The sequence below is a fragment of the Podarcis pityusensis genome, assembly GCF_964106645.2.
Source record: "Podarcis pityusensis genome assembly, chromosome: 2".
In the NCBI taxonomy this organism is placed as follows: domain Eukaryota; kingdom Metazoa; phylum Chordata; class Lepidosauria; order Squamata; family Lacertidae; genus Podarcis; species Podarcis pityusensis.
Genome location: NC_138029.1, coordinates 4,479,642 through 4,499,963, shown reverse-complemented (window position 1 = coordinate 4,499,963; position 20,322 = coordinate 4,479,642). Strand labels below are relative to the sequence as shown.

General features: G+C 46.0%; 1 protein-coding gene across 5 annotated transcripts in view; it reads right to left on the bottom strand.

Moving 5' to 3' along the window:
• TNS2 (tensin 2) overlaps positions 1–20,322 on the bottom strand; it is a 126,872-nt gene that overhangs the window by 22,446 nt on the left and 84,104 nt on the right. For all 5 annotated transcript variants that reach the window (XM_080989637.1, XM_080989641.1, XM_080989639.1 and 2 more), the window contains 14 exons: positions 20,078–20,116; positions 16,564–16,602; positions 14,423–14,472; positions 12,977–13,148; positions 12,108–12,158; positions 11,088–11,210; positions 10,717–10,781; positions 10,489–10,572; positions 8,800–8,912; positions 7,421–7,481; positions 7,218–7,296; positions 5,644–5,773; positions 4,862–4,927; positions 1,454–1,570 (listed from right to left, as the gene is read on the bottom strand). In XM_080989637.1, the coding sequence (XP_080845763.1) occupies positions 1,454–1,570; positions 4,862–4,927; positions 5,644–5,773; positions 7,218–7,296; positions 7,421–7,481; positions 8,800–8,912; positions 10,489–10,572; positions 10,717–10,781; positions 11,088–11,210; positions 12,108–12,158; positions 12,977–13,148; positions 14,423–14,472; positions 16,564–16,602; positions 20,078–20,116 (1,189 nt within the window). The remainder of the gene's footprint in view (positions 1–1,453; positions 1,571–4,861; positions 4,928–5,643; positions 5,774–7,217; positions 7,297–7,420; positions 7,482–8,799; positions 8,913–10,488; positions 10,573–10,716; positions 10,782–11,087; positions 11,211–12,107; positions 12,159–12,976; positions 13,149–14,422; positions 14,473–16,563; positions 16,603–20,077; positions 20,117–20,322) is intronic.

Sequence of the window (20,322 nt, the reverse complement as noted above, 5' to 3'; positions counted from 1 at the left end):
CTCTCTGAAATCACTTTCACCTCTCTTAAAAACGACTGTCTCCCTTCTGCTATAGTTTTGGTTTAATGAACATGGCTGAAAAAGAATCAGGCCTTGTCCAGTGTGTGTATGGGGGGGGGGTCCACTGGGGCCTGTGAAGGGTGCATTCCCCCCTCATATATACACCTTTCTGAGAGGCCATTACTCATCCATCCATTGATCCAACTCATCGTTATACTTTATTTTCCAAATTTATGGCACTCTTTCTCCCCACACACACACATTGCAGAAGATGGCCTCCTTTCTCTAAATATCAGCTCTTGCTGGGAAGGAGGAAGGAGTTTTATTCCATCCTGTTGACGTTTTTCTGGCATTTGAGGCAGACGTGCCACAACTATTAAATTCCCATTTGCTTACTCCCTTCGGTATTTTATTTATTTTAGTTCTTAACGAGTTTACTTTAAGTGGATGTTAGGAGGAAACTGTAATCAGGGTTGACTGCGTAAAAACCAGCTGCTGGGATTACAGCTCCCGGGGGCAAAAAAGTCACTTTAGTCCAGATGTGTCTGTGCTGGGGAGGAGCCCCATCATCCTGTCCAGACTGGGGTTTCAAACTCTGAAACACCAACTTTCTTTAAAAATCAAGGGAGAACTTTGAGCTCTGCTCATCTACTCAAAGTGTAACCAATGCAGGAAGTTAAGATGGGCTGAGTGAATTGTGGCACACAGCTCAGACTAGAAAGAAGCCTTAGAGCCAAGAGCAGAAAGCTGCCTGAAGCATCCTTGTGGAAACAAAAACTAATCTCAATATTGTCCACTTTTAGATATAAGCAGAGTGTATGGTGCTTAGATATAAGCATGTGTGTACGGTTGAGTCACATCTTATGTGCATTAATCCTATGTGATTTCAATTATATGCATTTGGCTGCAGCTCCAGTCCAGGGTCCCTTCCAGAGTTTTTCTTCTGGCTGTAACGGATCTGCCTTCATCTCTCGGACCACCTTCCTCCTCCTCCTTCCACAAGCTGAGTGAGGGGAGGCAGTGGAGACACTAAGAAGGTCTCACCACAAGGCTCTTCCCCGCTCCTCTGTGCCCTTGCCTTGTCAGCCAGCAGCCAACCAGAAGAAGGCAATTTTGCCTATACATGATTTTTGTATATGCACACTACCCTTGGAACATAACCCCAGTGCATGATGTGACTCAACTGTACATCCTAAAATACAGCAGCAGAATTCTGTGCCATGGCAACCAGACTTCTGCATCAAGAAAATCTCAGTTCTGCAAATACCAAATCCTGGGTCCAAGTGAGGAATTGCAGAAAACACACAGACATACACAGTCTTGCCCAAGTAGTGTGGCAATAAGGGTGTAAGTGCTAGGAAGAGACTGCAGGAATGGACGGGGTACAAATAATAAATTATTATTATTATTATTATTATTATTATTATTATTATTATTATTATTCCCTGTGTACCTTCCAGGCTGTCCTCATGATGCAGGTTGAAGTTTTCATAGGAGTCCCAGCGCACTATGGGATTGGAGATGTTGTAATCTACTGCAACAGCAGCATTGTTCCTGTAGGTCTCGCGGCCTGGGGAAAGAGACAGGAAGCGCCAGAGAATCTCAGCATTAGAAGGATTAAGTGCGTTCAAGATAACGTATGGAATGGATAGCGTATTCCAATGGCTGCACACCAGTCAGCAGAGTTATAAAAGGATTGTGGATGTGCATATTTACATAATTGTATAACCTAGGATTTTCTGCAACAGGCTCAAGCATGACTGACAACGTTTTTAAAAAGCCTAATCTGTGGGGGTTTTTAAAACAGGATTCCCACGTTTCTGTCACTCTGCCCAAGATGGGCCTATGAGGATATAGATCTAGTCAAGCCCCCTGTAAGGAGTGCATTTCTTCATTTTCTGCTATGCCAGTTAATGGTTACCTTTCACTGCAATGGGAAAAATAAAACACTATCATTGGGAATGACATTGAAGTAAAGGTAAAAATCTGGCTACCCCGGAGACCAGGCGTTCTGCTCTGTCTCTGGTCAGCATCCTGAAGGGGTGTGCAATTATGGTCTCTCTCTCTGTGGTGGCCCCCTGGTTATGGGACATGAGCCCTTTCCACTCAAGTCTGGTTGACACTCTTTCCCCCCTGTTTCATTGCCAGCTCAAAGCACATCTATTGACCCAGGCATTTATGCAATATCAGCTGTGAGTTTGTTTGGACGGAGGAAGTCACTCCTGCACCTTTGAAGAATGATGCTTTTTTCTCTGCTGTCATTTATGTTGTTTCGAAATTTGATGCATTTACAGATTTAAAGTTCAATATTTTATTCTGCTTGTACCCTGCCATGGAATTCTTTTTGATGCATTTTAAACATTTTAAATAAACAAATAGATTGGCATGCAGAGCATACAGAGACATGCATTGTACAAATGCTCTCCACCCCCTTCTCATATATCCTAGTAAGGTGGTTTTAGTGCCCTTATTCTGCCTTTCCTTCAATAAGCTCAAGCTGTGTACCTGCTTCTCCAAACCCATTATATCCTCACAACAGCCCTGTGAGGTAGGTTAGATTGAGGGGTAGTGACTGGACAGTCACCCAGCAAACATCATGACTAAATGGGAATTTGGGGATCTGTGTCTCCCTAGACTTAGTCCAACACTCCAACCACTATACTTTGTGGGACATCTGCACCTAAATACCCTGAAAGCCCTGGGGTCATCACAGACGTATCAGAATGTCATGTTGACTGACCCCTGGTTTTCAGTTTCAATTCCAGCGACAGTAAATTCAAGCCATCTGGATTCCATTTTGGAGTGGCAGTTTACCAACCCCAAAAATTAATAAGCAAAATAAAGGCTTGATCTGCTGAACTTGCTTTTCTCCATCTGCACACTGGTTTGTCAGGGATTCCCTCCGATTCTGAAGCTTTACAGAAGCTAAGGAAATGTGGATCCCATCAGCACCTGGATGAAAGACCACTGCAGCTACTCTGAGATACCCCACTGGCAAATGCTACAATTTTGGCAGAAGGTTCCCAAATGAATTAGCCTGGAGAAGAGGAGGTTAAGGGGTGATCTGATAGCCATGTTCAAATACTGTATATAAAAGGATGTCACATAGAGGAGGGAGAAAGGTTGTTTTCTGCTGCTCCAGAGAAGCGGACACGGAGCAATGGATCCAAACTACAAGAAAGAAGATTCCACCTAAACATTAGGAAGAACTTCCTGACAGTAAGAGCTGTTCGGCAGTGGAATTTGCTGCTAAGGAGTGTGGTGGAGTCTCCTTCTTTGGAGGTCTTTAAGCAGAGGCTTGACAACCATATGTCAGGAGTGCTCTGACGGTGTTTCCTGCTTGGCAGGGGGTTGGACTCGATGGCCCTTGTGGTCTCTTCCAACTCTATGATTCTATGATTCTATGAATTATCTTTGAAGTGAAAGAATATAAGACCCATAGTCACCACCCTGCTGGCCAACAGAAGACTTGAAATCGAAACTATACTTCTTATGGTTTTCATTCCACAGGAATAAACCTCCCAGTCCATGGTCTGCTTGCAGTTTGCCTCTTTCCTTGTGGGTTTCATTGCCTAGTTCTGCCCACCCTCACTCCTGCAATCATGGTATACACACAGCCCTGACCATACAAGGAAATGGGAAGCTTAAAGAACTTATGGCAGAAGGAATTGCTTTGATCTCCATCGACAGATGATGCTTGCTCACCCCCCCCCCTTCACCACTGGCAATATTTGCAGGACAAAAGGTGTTTCTATTGGTCTGATGGTCTAGGGGAAGGATCACTCTAAGCAAGGAAGATATCACCCCCGCTCCCCCCCCCCCAAAGTGCCATGGTACTTTAAGATGCTTCCAAATGACACCATTTCTCTAAAGGCAGATCAGCACAACACACCAAACACACCACCTTTCGCCAGCCATATATTGTGGCCTTCCAAGATGCTTGATAAACCACCCCAATTCTTGCAGTCCCAAGAGAGAAGCAAAAATACAAGACAAATAAAAAACCTATAGGAACATCTCTGCCGGATCAGACCAAAGAAAGTTCGGGTTTTATTTAATTCATAAAATGTATTTCATAAAACTGCCACAATTTCAGTTTCTTAAAGTGGTCAACTAGGTGCCTATGGGAAGCCGGCAAACAGCGTTCTCCCCACTTGTGATGTCCAGGAATGCTGCCTCCAACAGTGGACGGTAGAGCATAGACGGATTTGTCTCTTTTAAAGCCACCCAGGTTAGTGGCCACCCCTACATCTTGCAGGAAAACTACAGCTCAGCTGAGCTGCCCTTCATGGCTGGCGGTGCTGTCAGCTTGGCTGGGCTTGCTCTGAGGTGGGTGGGCACAGATTTGGCACTTTCCTGGTGCCACATCACTGGAGAAGCTAGAAGGCAGTGCAATGTTCTGCAGACTAGTTTGAAGACCCCCCCCCCCACTCACAAACATTGACAACAGATAGCAGGCAAATTCCTGGTTGTCTGGATTGCTTTGTTTCCCAAATGTTCCAGTTCAAATTGGTGTCCTTCTCCCCCTCCTTTCCTTAATACATTTACATCTCACCTTTCTTATACAAAACTCAAGGCAGTGCATGTAGGGGTCTCTGGAAGTCTCCCATCTAAGCCAGATCAAGACCTGCTCAGCTTCAGCAAGACTGCCACCCCTGGCTGCCACAAGCCAGTGGGGATGGGGCCAAAGGCAAAGGTGGGTGCAGCAAGGGTCAGACAAGAGAGGCCAGAGGGGCCTGAGGTTCCCCATTCCTGCTTTAGGCCATGCACTGAGACCTGACTTGTGGAATGACCGAGGAGGTGTTTGTGGCGTAGTTCATGGTACTGCAACCATATCCCTTCAACTCTGTCATTCACCCACCTTTAATTTTCTCGGGGCTGGAAGAGAAGACAAACTCCACACTTGCTTCAAATGGGAACCGTTCATCTAGGGAAGGAAAACAGAGATATGAGGTGAATAGCCTGACTGTTGCGCCTGGGCTCTTAAAAGGCAGGAGTGATTACCTGCATCACATGCCATGTTCACGCAAACACTGGCTTCAGTCTGAAATGCACTTGCAACCCCCTTCGCCTAAAACCTGAGGTTGTTCTCAAGGTGCGTCCTGTAGTGGAACCTTGCAGAACTAGACTCTAGGAGAGCCACGTGTTCAGCAAAATCTTGGCCTCTACAACTTAAGGCTAAATTCAGTTTCTGAATGCTTCCTTCAAAAAAAACCCTCATTCATGGAGATAAATAACGCACCAGGGAGAAAAGGTTCTGGCCTACCCTCCCCCCCCCCCCCAATGTCCATGTGCAGCACATTTTTCACTTGCAGGGACAGTTTCAAAATGTGACTCCTTCTCTTTTAAGTCCAAAGTGGTACAGCCTGGGATGGACTCTACCATGGAATTTTGCTGAACATGCAGACCAGGCCTTGGTCTGCTGCAGCAAGCATACGAAGAGATTTTGTGGCAAGAAATAGGTTCTTGTCTACAAAAACTCATGCTGAAATAAATTAACCTTACCAGACTTTGAGTAGACCTGGGGGAATTAATGAACAAGACTAAGTTGGGTCCATTACTTTCAACAGGTCAGCTCTGAGTTGAATGCCACCCTTTTGCTTTGATTTCTTGTTGCCCAAGGATTAGGCCTCTTGCTCTCACCTCTCCAGGCTTCATCCAACTCATCTTTACCAAACCACAGTTGGGTGCTGTGGATGGTGCAGGTGTGGAACTGGACCCGGAACACAACATCACGCTCAGTGCCCTGGAGCTGCTTATGGTAGCATTTCACCTAAGAAAAAGGAGGGGAAATGAACATAATGATCCCTCGAGGCATAGCTCTCCCAGCTGGCAGGCAGGCTTCTGCTATTACCCACCATACACAGCTGTCTGGGCATGCTCAAATGTTCACATACACCAAGCCCACAGATTTTGTACACATGTACAGTAGCACCATTATTTTCATGGTCAAGGAACATTGACGGAAAGTACTTGATTTGATTCAGAATATAGGAAGATCCTGCTGGATGAGGCCAATGGTCCTTCTAGTCCAGCATCCTGATCACACAGTGGCCAACCAGGTGCCTGTGGGAAGCATGAATCCAGACTGAAGATGCTGGATGATGAGCTGTCCAGAGATCCAGTAGCAATTATTTTATGCATAAACTTATTTTGTCTTCAGCCAAACTGGAAGAAAACTGAAACTCTAAGAGTGTGGGAAACAGATGAAGTGGTGAATCTGCTAATTACAGTTAATAAGGCTGTCAGCGTTTCCTAGGAGTGTTGGAAATTGCTTGAGAAAGAGATGAAAAGAAGACAAGGTTCCAACCAGAAAAGAATGGCTGATGAAGATGATGGACTATGCTGAAATGGCAAAATTGACCAGGAGAATCAGAGACCAGGATGAGGAGAAGTTCAGGAAAGAATGGGAAAAATTTATAGCTTATTTAAGAGAACATTGTAAACAACTAAAAACCTTGGCAGGATTAGAGTAATACTTGTAAAAGACAAAATATAATGGAAAAGTTAATAACAGATGGGGGGGGGCGAGGATAAGCTGAATAAAAAGGGATTGACAATGAAAACCAGAGAAGGGCGGAGGGAAGTCAAGGGATTCAGAGAATCCTAAATGTGAATGTGATTGAATTTTTAAAAAAAATTTTTTTTTAAGGGCAATTGCTTGAGATCGAGCCATCGCTACTCAGGGTACACCCCCACACTTCCTCTCCACTCCCCCTACCTCAGTCTTCTCCAGTCAAACAGATTTCATAATTTTTTGAGACATTATTTTAAAATATGTAAACCTGCTGACCAGAGGCAAAAGTGAGGTGAGCCACTTCTGAGTCACCTTCTCTGGGAAAAACAGAGACAGAGTGGATCATTTGTTTGTTTTAAATAATGATGTCAGAAACTCCACAGGGGTATCCAGTGTGGTGGCCTCCAGTTGTTAGACTCCAACTTCCACCAGCCCCAGTCAACATGGCAAATGGTCAGGGATGATGGGAGTTGTAGTCCAATAATATATGGAAGCCACCAATCTCACTACCCCTTATGTAACAGCATGTTCTACATTTACAAGGAAGATAGCATACTTGGGATCTCTTTACCAGCTACGGCATAATTGCGTTTCTGAGTCTTAGTTCTTCCTTAAGAATATAAAGAAGCGTCTTGCTGGATCAGAGGTCCACCAAGTCCAGCCTTCCCACCTTACATCCTGAGCTCCTGCCAGCACTCACCAGGACATCCCCTTTCAAGAGCAAGGCTGGCTCCAGACTGATGCAGAGCTTCTGAGTTCCACCAGAACCATGAAGACTGCTGTAAGACAGGAAGAAACAGAAGGACAGCTGGGATGGAAGCTACAAGGAGATTGGCCCTTATCTATGAAGAATTCAGAGGGTGACCCAGGCATTTGCCCAAGGCAGAACCTACTCATACTCACTAGATCCCAGACGTGTACACCAGCTGCATGGACTGGTAGATCTTCAAGAAGGGTTGATAACCTGGAAGAGGAAAGATAAGAACGTAAGAGAAGCCTGATGGGTCAGGCCAACAAACTCAATTCCTAAGGAAAGTTGGGCATGTGTATGTAATTTGGTGACTCTACTGATTTTCAGTTCTAGCACCAATACTAACAATTCCACACCTACACCATGTGGAATCTTCTTATTCACAAGGCCTTACATAGGTCAAATGTGCATCAGGACCAGCTTCCCTGCCTAAACAAAGAGTTCATTCTACAACCTCATTTCATGCAGATGGGGTGCACACTCAGATCAGCATGTACTGGAGAGCATACCATAATTAGCACAATAACATGGGGCTTGTGTTCTAATTCTGAGATTGTGGGTACTCCTTGAATTGTGACCCCCTTGAATGGTTGCCTAGTTTACTGGCAGATGAACTAGCCCTGTATACACACTCACACTTTCTCCTATGTTTGTGTCCTAGCACAATCTTAGGGATATAAGAGCCCTGCTGGTGATAAAAGCATCATGTTTTCAACAGCAGCCAGTCAGATACCTCTGGGAATTCTTCAAACAGGGCACAAAGGCAGCCCAAGGCTTCTGAACATGGGTTCTCATTTAGGCAGCCTAACGAAGAGTGTCATTGACAGGTGTCCCTTCCATAGATTTGTCTCAGATCAAAAGCAATCTAAACCCATGCCCCTCCCCCACATCTGGTGGCAGTGAATTCCCTAACTTTATTATAGTGTATTGCTCTTTACTGGGCTTTAAGTGCCATTGTTTAGGTAGCCCCCCACCTGCAAAAGGGAGGTTTCAACACAATTAGAAAACCCCAAGTACAAAGAAATCTTTTGGGGGGGAACCCTAAAAGGTGAGGGTTAAAACAGCCCACCAGTGAAGTCATGGAGCATGCCCAGGAGGCACAGACTGCTGACAGCTTTTGCAGGGTGAGGTGGGGTGGCAGACACAGGGAATGGGAAAAGGAACCGTGTGTGTGTGTGTGTGTGTGTGTCTCACACTGCAACATTTTGCTGCAGGTCCCACACATGAAGAATTGTCGATCAATGTAAATGAGCAACTTCAAGATCTAGTGTTATGAGAGAAAGCGAAAAATCTCCCTATTTGTGCTCTCCATGCTATTCTCAATTTTATAAAACCCTGCCAGGTCAGTTCCCCTCTCTCCCTCTTGCTTTTTCTCACCCTTTTGGTCACTCTTGTTTGACCTGAAATAGTGCTATGCACAAATGCGTGCAAGAACGGACGGGAGGTGCAAGCAGGCTTTTAAGCCACGCCCATGCCGGTCTTGCATTTGAATGGGGAGATGTATTTTCTGGACATCACCTGCAGCACTTACCTCCTCCAGCCCCAAAGGTAGGGATAGCTGGGAGAAGAACATGGTGCAGAAACAGGGTGTTGCTGTTCATCTTGATGGTGCCTGAGAGTAGCCCACTAAAATACTGGATATACCTGTCCACAGGGAAAAGAGAGAAGGGTCAGCCACAAGCTCTTAGGCTTACCAACAGGATTCCAGGAGAAATTCTGGGTCTCAAACCTACCTCCTCCTTTACCTACCCCTTAGCCTCTAAACTCCCTGTTTCATAATAGCAGCCAAGAACCCCAATAGGTGGGAAGTCCCCATCTGTGTCGTACCACATCTGACAGCCCACGGGGTGCGAAGTGTCCCAAGGAAGAAAACATCTCCACAATTAGACAATCAGCATCTTGGGGAGAAAAGCTGGCTGGAATCCAGCTCCCCAATGCCTAGTTACCTATGTATAGGGAGCTTTTGTATGTGTATATGGGGGGAAATTCACTTGTACCAGGTGGTAATTCAGATGATTCAGTTGGCTTTGACAGCTCCAAAGCCTCCAGGCTTTATCAGGCTAACAGGAGGTTTACAACTAGCCCCCTGAATCACTGCTCCTCTTCCATCTTCACTCTCCATCTCCAAATCTCTGCAACACAGCATAGCAGCTACTACACCTGTCCAGATGACCAGGTCTGCTTGGTGGGAGCATAACAGCTATGCAGCCCCTGTTAACTGCAGGTGCACTGGGAGTGGGCAAATCTATCACTTTTGGTTTCTCGGTTTCTCATTTTTCCATTCTTAAGTTCAAGTCTCCACATCATGAAATCCATTTTTAAATCCTCATGAAAATGCATAAGCATTTTAATACAAATTTCTCCTAATACACATTTTTGTATGCAATTTTGCCTATCATACACATTTTAGCAAAGCAATTTCCCCAAATATAATGCATTTTTATGCTATTTTTACTAGTATATGCATTTTTATGCAGAGTTTACCCTAGTCTATGCATTTTAAAAAACAAATTACACAGGGCTCATCCACACGTCCACTTGTCCCATGCCTTGCAAGCACGGGTCCAAGCTGCTTTCTGCTTGTCCCGTACAATCTAGGCAAACGTCCGAGCAGTTTTGCCTTTGCCCTGCTATTTTCCCCCAGAAAATCTGCTCTTTGGTGCTAAATCGGAACAAACAACAACTGTGGAAAAGCAGATTGCCGTTTGTTCCGATTCAGCATTAAACCACAGGTTTTCCCAGTGGAAAGCAATGGGGCAATTTCAAGTATGGATGAGCCCTTAGCTGGAGAACTGCAGTGCAAAATTTGGAGAAGTGCAACTTTTGAAGGATGGCTGTTTCGGTTTGTGGATTGTTCCAGAAAGTGCAAACCTGGTAGATTTGTCTTTAAACGTGAACTGAATTGAATTTTCCCTTTGTTCCTAGCTATTGCACCTAACACTACCAGCACCTTTTCTCTCCCTGAGGATCTTGTGGATTTGTGAGAGCAGAAGAGCATGCTGGATGGCCAGAATGGTCCTCAGGCACAAGGGCTTCGTATCTAGTGCAACGTGCACACAAACACATCCACCCCATTTCTGTGTTTTCTTAAAGTTTCTCACAGAACACCCCTGCAACGCCTTGCCATGATGCGTTTCCCACCCATCCTGCAGCTTATTTCACATGCATGACAGCAGAGGAAGAGGGGAAAGTGGGGTGGGGGTGAAGCTGCAGGCCTCACCTCTTCTGGGAGGGTTGCAGAGAAGCAGCCACCTTGTCCTCGCAGAACTTGCGCATGGTCAGTGTGCTGAGGGCCTGGTCTGCACTGAGGAAGGAAGGAAGGAAAGAGGCCAGTGGGTGCCTGCATGCTGCCCCCTGAGGAGTCTCTGTCTTGAGCTGAAGACAGAAGCCAAGTAGAGTCACAGCCTACCACACACAACTACAGCCCCCTCCCCACATTGCTTGGTACCTTGCAGAGATTTTGCTGTAGTACATGTAGGCTGCTACGATCACGCCGGTCTTGCCCTTATTGCCCTGGCACAAAGAGGGATAAGGAGAGGGGGGGGCATTAAACACTGGAGCTCGGACCATAAAATGCAGCAGGACCATCAGCCTAGGAGTGCAAGAAGTTTCCCAAAAAACTCTGGGAACCAACTCAGAGGCAGGGGGAGAGACAGAGGAATGACTGTGAGAACCCACAGATCATGACTTGCAGAAGTCAAAAGCCCTTTCCTCAGTCTCTGGTGTCTTTGCAGTCCCCTCTGTCTCCACCATCCACAGCCACTTCCCCTAAATGCCCATCTATAATGGCCAGGAAAATTAGGGAATTTCCCTCTGCACCTTGCAGTGAAGCACAACCACATGCTGTGGGTCTGAGTTCAGCCAGGTCTCCATGGCTTTGCAGATGGAGCAGATTTTGTCCAAAGGTGGGGCGTGGAGGTCTGGCCAGCCAAAGTCTTGCACCTGTGCCGGGAAGGAGAGAGAAGCATGGGCGTTAAGGAGGCACGTGCGTATACAAAGGCAGAACAAATGGAACCAGAGCCAAGAGAGTCAGGTTGTATTTTATTTTTTACTACAGAGCAATGGGAAAGAGCATCTGCTTTGCATGCGGGTGGTCCCAGGTTCAATCCCCAGCATCTGGGAAAGACTCTGGTCTTTCCCAGATGCTGGGGATTGAACCTGGGACCACTGCTGGGGATTGAATCAATCCCCTGCTGGGGATTGAACCTGGAGAGCCATTACCGGGCAGGAGTGGACACTGGAGTGGCATCACACATCTGACCTCCAGGAGGAGAGTTGTTGCAGTGCAAGTGCACTGGCAGAGCCAACCCAGTGGTCTTGTACCACGTTGACCTCACTGCCACCTTGTTCCTCCTTCTCCAATCCCACTAAAAAGCAGCAGCAGCAACAACAATATGACCAACTGGTGAGCAGCAGTGCCCCACCACAGCATCTGCTACCTCAGTCAATGCAGAAAATAGCTGGACCAACACTCTGACTCAGCACAAGGCAGCTTCTTACGTTCCCTATATCCTGCTACTGGAAACCCAAGTTTAATTATGAAAATGCAAATCAAAGAAATATGTAGCTTACCCTTCACACAGCTACAATTCCTAGCACCCTTAACAAACTAAAGTTCCTATGATTATTTGGGGGAGTCATGTGCCTTAAATGTGCGATTTGCATACGGCCAAAAGTGACGGCTGCAAGCTTGACTCACTATCTGTTTACCTTGTGTTTAGAAAGGCACAGACAGTTATCTTGCAAGTTTCCATTGTGAGAATTTTCAAGATCCACCACCACAAAACTCCGTCCCCAGGTCAATATAAGCATTTGAGGCCAAACCCTTCTCTCCCTCACCTTGGGGTTCAGCCTGATGATGTCATGCCGCTTCTCTGACAGGTTGAGGAGCTGTTGACACAAAGAGACATCTCACTGGCCTCTGTTACTCACAGTGACCCCCTGGCACGATTACCAGCCAGCCAATATTGTACTCATCATGCCAGTATTTCTCTGCCCCTCACCAGCACGAGCTGCGAAACCCCACCAGATTCTAACCTGGCTCTGTCTGCTCTAGTTCTGCCACCAACCCTGATGCCCAGGGACTCTGTTTTTAAATTAAAACATTGGCAACCCTTCCCCATCCTCCCATTCCAACTTTTCTCCCCCTCCCCAGACCAGTTCCATCAATCTTCTGTGCTCCCTGTTCCTTTGCAAAGCCTACAAAACACAGAAGTGTGTCTGTACAGCCCAGAAGAAGAATACCCACAAGGGTATCTGAATTGGTGGCTTGCAGATTTCCAATGCCATACTTCAGGTAGGAGACTGAACTGAGGAACAGGGAGAAGAGGACGAATTCCAAGGGATGAGCTGTGGCTCAGGGGCAGATCACTTGTTTCTCAGGCAGGAGGTCCTAACTCCTACCCCCTGTGTCTCCAGATAGGGCTGAAAAACACCCTTGCCTGAAATCACCGCCAGATAATAACTGAGCTAGATGCACCAATGGTTGGGCACAGTATAAGAAAGATCCCTACGCTCCTGTGCTGAGCATCCTGTGTCTACATGGTATGGTGCTCCCCATCTCTCTAAGAAGCAGGCATCCCTCACACACTCACTCAACCCCAGATATCCAGAATGGCTCACTTTCTGATTTCACGTGCCCACACTGCAATGGCCCCCTAATGGATGTTTTACCCGTTGCCACCCCTGGCTTCCCTTGGCTTCTTTACCATGTACTTGTCCTCATGCTTGGATTTTAGCATCTGGGCAACCTCCCGAAGGTTGCCACGGTAACGCTGCTCCTCCAAGGCCAGGGGGAAGAAGACAGAGATGATGCGCTCGGTGATGTAGGTGAGGTCAAAGTCATACTTGCGTTCCATCACGTGGTCTAGACTGAAACTCCTGAAGGAAGGAAGGAAGGAAGGAAGGAAGGAAGGAAGGAAGGAAGGAAGAGTTGAGGAAAGCAAGCCATGGTTGTTTTCTAATCCGCACAGGCCCAACTTACCACACTGCAGAAGGGACCAAAGAATAGAATAAATGTTGATGGAAAAGAGGGGATTTCAGAAAAGATGTCCCAACATGGTTTCTAATTTGCCAACTGGTTATTTATTATGTTTGTGCACAACAGTATAATGGCACTTTCAGGCATTGTGGTTTCGCTTGGGCCATATAGTCCATTTTTCAGACTATAGGCACAGGTCTGGGATTTCTAGGTCTGTTCCCAAGTGGGTGGTTTTTTGTCGTGCTGTTTTCCCTGGGAAAACAGCTGTTTACTGCTGAATTGGAACCAGTGGCAATCCACAGAAAACCTAATCAACGTTTGCTCCAATTCAGTGGTAAACAGTGGGTTTTCCCAGGAAAAGTGGTGGGATAAAAAAACCCACCCACTTGGATGCAGACCTAGAAATCCCAGACCTGTGCCTAGGAAGCAGGGCACAAAAGGAAGTGCTTCCTGCCTCACAGAATTTAGCTGAGTGGGGATTAGATAGTGATGTGGGTGAGATATACCAATCTCCATTTTCTGAAGTTCCACTGATGAAGCAGAAGTCTACCATATGTTAACGCCATCCCCAATGAATTAAGCTTGAATTAAGCAGGGATCTATTCAAATACAGGCACTGTGTTGACATGTGGAACAACTGCAACTATAGTTTGCATTGGAAATGAGTTTACATAATTGGGACTTGACTGACTGAACATTATCAATATTATTGTATATCAAACCACCCCTGAGCCAAGGCTCCTGAGACAAACACCACAACCTCATAGAAAATATGATCTCAAGAGATCATAAGGCCACACTTCAAAAACAAAGATACTTTAGAAATTACACTGCCTTCTTATTTGGGTGCTGATTTTGGAGGGGTTCCACCAAAAGTTGAAGGGAGTGGGGGAGACAGGGTTGCCCAAGACAGGTGTACCTCAAAACTATTGCTGGGCCATTCCTGGGCCCATAAACATTATAGTTTCTCTTTGTCTTTGTTCCAGCTGAATGTGGCCAATCAGAATTGGTTGGAGCATTCCAGACACATGCCTTTCGTAATCACGGAATGGTATTTAAATTACCACCTTCTGCAAAGCACAAATCTGCTGCTTGCAGAAGTTACAGGATAACTATAGGTCCCAAAGGCAAGTCAGCATGACAAGAATGCAAAACCTAAATGCAAACCCCTTACCTGGGTAGCGTGTTCCGTTGCTTAGCAGTGTTGAGGGACTTGGTAGAGCCCTGAAAAATAAATGTGGGGAGGGAGGAAGTCGGGGGAAAGCCATCAAAAAAGCACTTCAAAAGCAAAACAGCAAGCAAGAATAGAGTGATTCTGACTGAAAAGAGCAACGAATAGCATGCAGGAAACAGAGCAACAGATTTATTTCTATTCATTGCTCTAAAGCAGGAGTGTGGCCAAACTTTTTTTTTGCCTGAGAGCTGCATTTCCCCTTGGGCAGCCTACCAGGGTCCATATGCCAGTAGTGAGCACGTGGACCACATATGGGGGGGGGGGCACACACCTTCATATATTTGCACACTGGCATACAGTTTCCCCACCTTAGCTCACAGTGCCCCCTCTCCACTCATCAAAGGACTGATCTGATGACCAGGGAAGGAACAATATGCATATCCAGAGGGATGCTGAGCCCCACCCACCACGGTACTGTGCCCACATTCCCCCCACTTCTGCTGCTCCTGTTGTCATCCAATGTCAGATCTACAAATTCTGCCATGGAGGGAAGGCGTCTGCACTGCTGCCTCCCTCTGTCGTAGGCTTGTGCCCCCCCCATCCCCACAACCCCCCAAGCAGAAGGAAGTCTACAGGTCTGTGTCTCATCTCACTACTGCAGCACATCCTAGCTCAATATAAGGGAGTTTCCAATGTTCCTGTGCTCATTATTCATGTTTTTTTAAAGCGTGCTTAAGCTGGTCACCCTTACCACAACTAGCCAACTGCTATTTGCCCCTAAAGATGAATTGGATGGCTGTTCCTGGAGCTCAACATGGGTGTTTTTCTTTCAAAATGAAAGCAGCCCGCTTAATAATGCCTTTTGCAAAAGCACAACTAATGTAAGATGTAGTTTGTCTCAGAGCTGTGAATGAGGAAACCCTGTTCTGAATCTTGCTTCTTGTATTAATCCATTAACTGGTTTCACCCTCAGTTCCCCACCTGCAATATAAAGGCTAATAATATGAAGATAACAGGGTAACCATTGCCATTACTAAGACTGATGGGCTGAGAATGTCTCCTTGAGTTGGTGGATGAGATTTGTAGAAAAAGCAAATAGGTTTAGGGCTCTCTCCTTCTCAGGCTATGCCTCTTAAGAACAAAATATAATGATCTTAATCTTTTCCCTCACTCAGATTAGCATGCATAGATTAATAAATAGATATCTCTGAAAGTGAGAAGTTTGTTTTCATCCCTTCTATCTTAATTGACTCACCTTGATAGAAAGGTTTTTAAAAAGTGAACTTAACAGGTTCACTTTTGACATATCTAATAAAAATATGTCAGGAATTTGCAGGAGCTGGAAGATGTACCACAAAAATATTTATCTTCAACCAAAACTTTGGCTGATTAACATTCTATGGCCTTTTGAATGTGATTGTGAGAGGGCAGGTTATTGGTCTGTTCTTGTTTTATTATGTATTTTGTGTTCTCATTTTGTTTTGTTTTTTATGTTGTGAACAGCCCTGTGATCTTTGGATGAAGGGCAATATACAAATTTAAATAATAATAATAATAATAATAATAATAATAATAATAATAATTTATGTTTAAAGTGGTAGAATGCCAGTTTAATTAGCTTCCCCAAAAGAATCCCGAGAAGTACAGTTTGTTAAGGGTGCTGAGCGTTGTTAGGAGGCCTCTATTCCCCTCACAGCATTACAGTCCTCAGAGTGGTTTAACCATCGATCTGTCTTCGCAGGGAACTCTGGGGCACCTGGAGGAAAGAGATGGAGGCCGCCTGCAAAGCCAACTACCTTCCCACGTCAGCATTTTTAAAAAGAGAGAGGGAGATTAGAAGAAGTTAGAGAGAGGGAGAAATGAACTCAAGTTATGAAACAAATGTGTCTTTGACTAATGTGCACCGAACCTAATGCGATTTTAATGAACGAGTCATGAAATGAATAAAGACCTTTTAAGTAGAAAAATGAATGTAATTACAAGCAGAAGAAGAAGAAGAAAAATGCCCTTACATGCCCTTCCTGATTACACGTCAGCATGGTGTCTAGAAACACAGTTTTCAGTCGCTAGTGAATCAAACTTTAGACTGGAAAGCCCCGCAGGCACAGTTAAGAGAGAGTTTAGAGAAAGCAAAGTCTTACCAAATGCTCAATACGCCGGACTGGAGCTGTATTCCTCCTCTTGACAAATGGGGAAGAATGGGGAGAAGGAGAGTGTTTAGGAAAGCAAAACAAAATCACAAAGACGAGCATTAAATGCAAGACAGCACCACGCAGCTTCTATGCCTGGGACTCTCCCCAGCTGCAGTTGGGGGCCTGAAGCTCATTCCTTGATGGCTTGATCCACAAACCGGAGCCAAAGGAGAGGTACGCAGGGGCAACAGCGACACGACACCTTCCTACTGGGATAGCCTTTGCCAACCTGGGGCCCTCCATATGTTTTGGACTACAACCCCCATCAACCCTGAGCATTGGCCTTGCTGGTTGAGACTGATGGGAGTTAGAGGTACCACTAAAAAGCGAGTGAAATGGAGCTACTACTGATAATGGCTTCCTCATGTCAAATTCTCCCCCCCAGCTACAGTGTAATTAGCCTTACCCCCCTCTGATGTCATAAAATGTGCAATTCCACGGCCCTACTGCCCATGACACCTAGTAGGGAAAGCAATGATGTCACGACACAGGAGTGGTTTTTAAAACATATTATAGAAGGGAAGAGGGAAAACTTGATACGGGAGTACTATTTTCAGTGGCAGACCCTAAGTTTTAAGAAACTTCTCATACCCTCCCTAAATGAACTGCAAATTCACAATTTAAAAAAGAAACAAGTACAGTATGTACATCCTTGTGATCTCTGCAATTTACATGACCATTCTTTCCTTGATCATAAGGTAGTGAAGTTGATATAAGACGATAGCTTGATATGGCCCAAGCAGATCACACTGTTTTGATGGGATGAGGGCATTCAGCAGCTTGCCATGTCCTGGCAAAAGGTTTCAACAAATGCACTCACCACACAGAGTGTGGCACCACCCTCTGGCAAGCCTGACGAGCTTGCCCTTTCCCTTGGGGTGGGAGCTTCTCCAACAATGCATGCTTCTCCCAGCTTCCCCCTCGAGAAATTCTGCTCGGAGCTGGAACTACCATTTTTGCCTTGGTCAACAAGCTCAGCCAAAAATTGTTGACCCTTGCTTGCGAACTCTTTGCTTGGCATGGATTATTGCAGCCAGAAAGGCAGGTTGCAATCTTTTAATGTCAGCATAGTCAAAAGAATGTCTCGCCGTGCCAAACACAAATGACTTACAATTTCATTGTGCTGAGAAAATGGCCGTGTGGCCCGATTCCTGCCCTCCCCCCACACCTTGGTCACTGAATGGACAGCTATTAATAAGTTGTCAGCCTGGTTCCTCTTTACATTTCCTGGAGACTACTTGTCTCTCACTTCCTTTACTGTCTGTTCAATTTGGGACAACCTGTGAGGGAAACAGAGCCTGCCCTCAGGACTGGGAAGAGGCGGTGGACATTTGGTTGCACTTTAGAGAGGATACACCTGTTCTTTCAAGCTCATTGTCATTGCAGCAAAAAGCTGGCAACCCACCTGATATGCCTTTATTTTGTTTTGTTTTGTAAGCAGAGAAAGCAGTTACAAACTTCAAAAAAGGACAAATAGAACAAGGAAAAGCATAAAAAAGACAATTAATAAAAGAGAGAAAAGTAAACAATACAGTGGCGCTACAGATAATCACATACAGCTTTCTTACTATCTTGACTTCTCTAAAAACTAACATGAAGCCACTTTCAGCCTCCATTGCAAGGCTGAGGGAAAGCTAGAGTCAAGGAACCATCCATCTCCTAAATCACTAAACCAGCCATGAGCTGAGTCTCCTGAGTCTTCCTGACCTGTGTGGTCACTAGAATACCTTTGCTGATCCCAGATTCAAGGCAAGTTAAGGTCACAATCAATTTGGGGGTGGGGTGCGGGTCTGCAAGGCCCTCTGGAGCAAGCAAGTTAGACAGCCTCTTATCTGTATCTTGGCATTTCTGTGAAACATTCCTGTATGGTAGACAGTAGCCAAAAAAATCATTGTGCTAACAATGGTGCCTTTAGCTGGCCCTTCTTGCACTGGGTGGGGTAGAACGCCTCCCAGTTGCTAACAGGTTAGCTCACAGGGAAGGCTGCAACTCCTGTCTTGGCCCTCAGAAAATAGGCCCATCAGACGTCAGCAGCAAGGGAATGCATCCTCTCAAGTTGCATTATTAACATTTCTTTCATTCCCTCTTCAGTGGGAGATTTTGCTTCCTGCTACCATTAATCTGGTCTGGTTCCTTGCAGTTGTTGTTTCACATTCTCACACAGCACTTACAAGTTTATGAGCCGGGTTAACACTGTTCCCACCAGGCTGTGCATCCCATTTCACTACCTGGGGTGAATCAGGAAGTGCTGCCCTGTCCTACTGTTGCCACCGCTCCTGCCACCACAATTATCTGTCATTGCTGCCTGCACCATGTGCCCTGCCACATCCGTTGCGGGCAGAGAAGCAGCACCATCATGGCACCAATTTCAGGCAAGATCCTGCCCCAAATAGCCCTGATCTTGGCTGAAACTGGTGCCAATGCCAGCGCCGCTTCTTTGCTGCTGCTGGTGGAGGTGGTGTGGTGCCCGTGGAAATGCTGGCTCAGGAGCTTCCGCCACCTGAGGCAGTAGCCTCACCCTGCCTAATGGCTGGGCTGGCCTTGGTTCCCACTGCCAAGACCAAGAAACAGAACGTGTCCAAGAGTACACAGCAAATCGAAAGCTCAGCTGGGCTTTCAACCCAGGAAACCATCTCTCCCTTCTATATTCCCATCCACGCATCTATACACTCTGAAGAAAGGACTTTCCTTACTGAGTACTCTCACAAACCTCCACAGCAAAGACCCACCTATAACCTCAACTGCAATTTGGCTCATAAGGAATAGCTCATCAGAGAACTACTTCATCAATGGCAGGTGGTGGTGGTGGTTGGAATCCACCCACCTGCCAGTATTTAGCCTTCCTGGTTGTGGAACATCTGTCCCCCCATAAACTGTTGAACTCCAACTCCCATCATCGCTGAGGCCATTGGCCACGCTGGCTGGGGCTGATGGGAGTTGCAGTTCAACAACATGTGGAGGGCACAGGTTCCCCACCCTTGCTTTAAGCTGCGGAGTCACCCACTGTGATTTGCTCATATACAATCTTCTCTCTAGGAAGGAACTCCTGGGGAATGCTATAATTCTATGAAGGAACTGTAGATATGGGGCAGGATCTGACAATGCATTGCACAGGCTGACTCGGGGCTTCTGGTATCACATACACCTCTCCTGCCTCATCCTTGGTAGCAGTTTTGTCAACATAAATTAGTTTATCATCATTTTAAAAGTTCCAAACAAATGTTAAATTGGTTGGGACAGACAACTCAATCAGTGTTTGGTTTGCTGATGCATATGCCTGCCAAAACCTTTGCAGAGGTGAAGCCAGGTGAAAGGCAAAGAAGCATGGTGAATTTAGAAATACAGCTGCATGCCGTCATGCTTTGTGCTAAATCCCCATCCTCACCGAACTAAAACACAGCAGACAGCAACTATGTAGGGGATGGGGAAAGGCCACAGGGAAGGCATAAACACCCACACTTACCAGTTCAGGTAGAGGGAGGGGCTGGCAGGATGATGCTACCTGGAAATGAGAAGAAACAGAGAATGAAAAGTCCGGCTGCACATCCCCGGCTGCTCAGCTGGGAGGCCTCCCAGCTCGCCAGCTTCCCCACAAACAGGGCTTTGCAATGACCAAACCACCCCTTCCTCTCTCCATGCTCAGGAGTGGGGGGAGTGGAGAAAGACTCTTGCTCGGCTCCTCGGACTGCCTCTCTAAGAGGCGGCAGG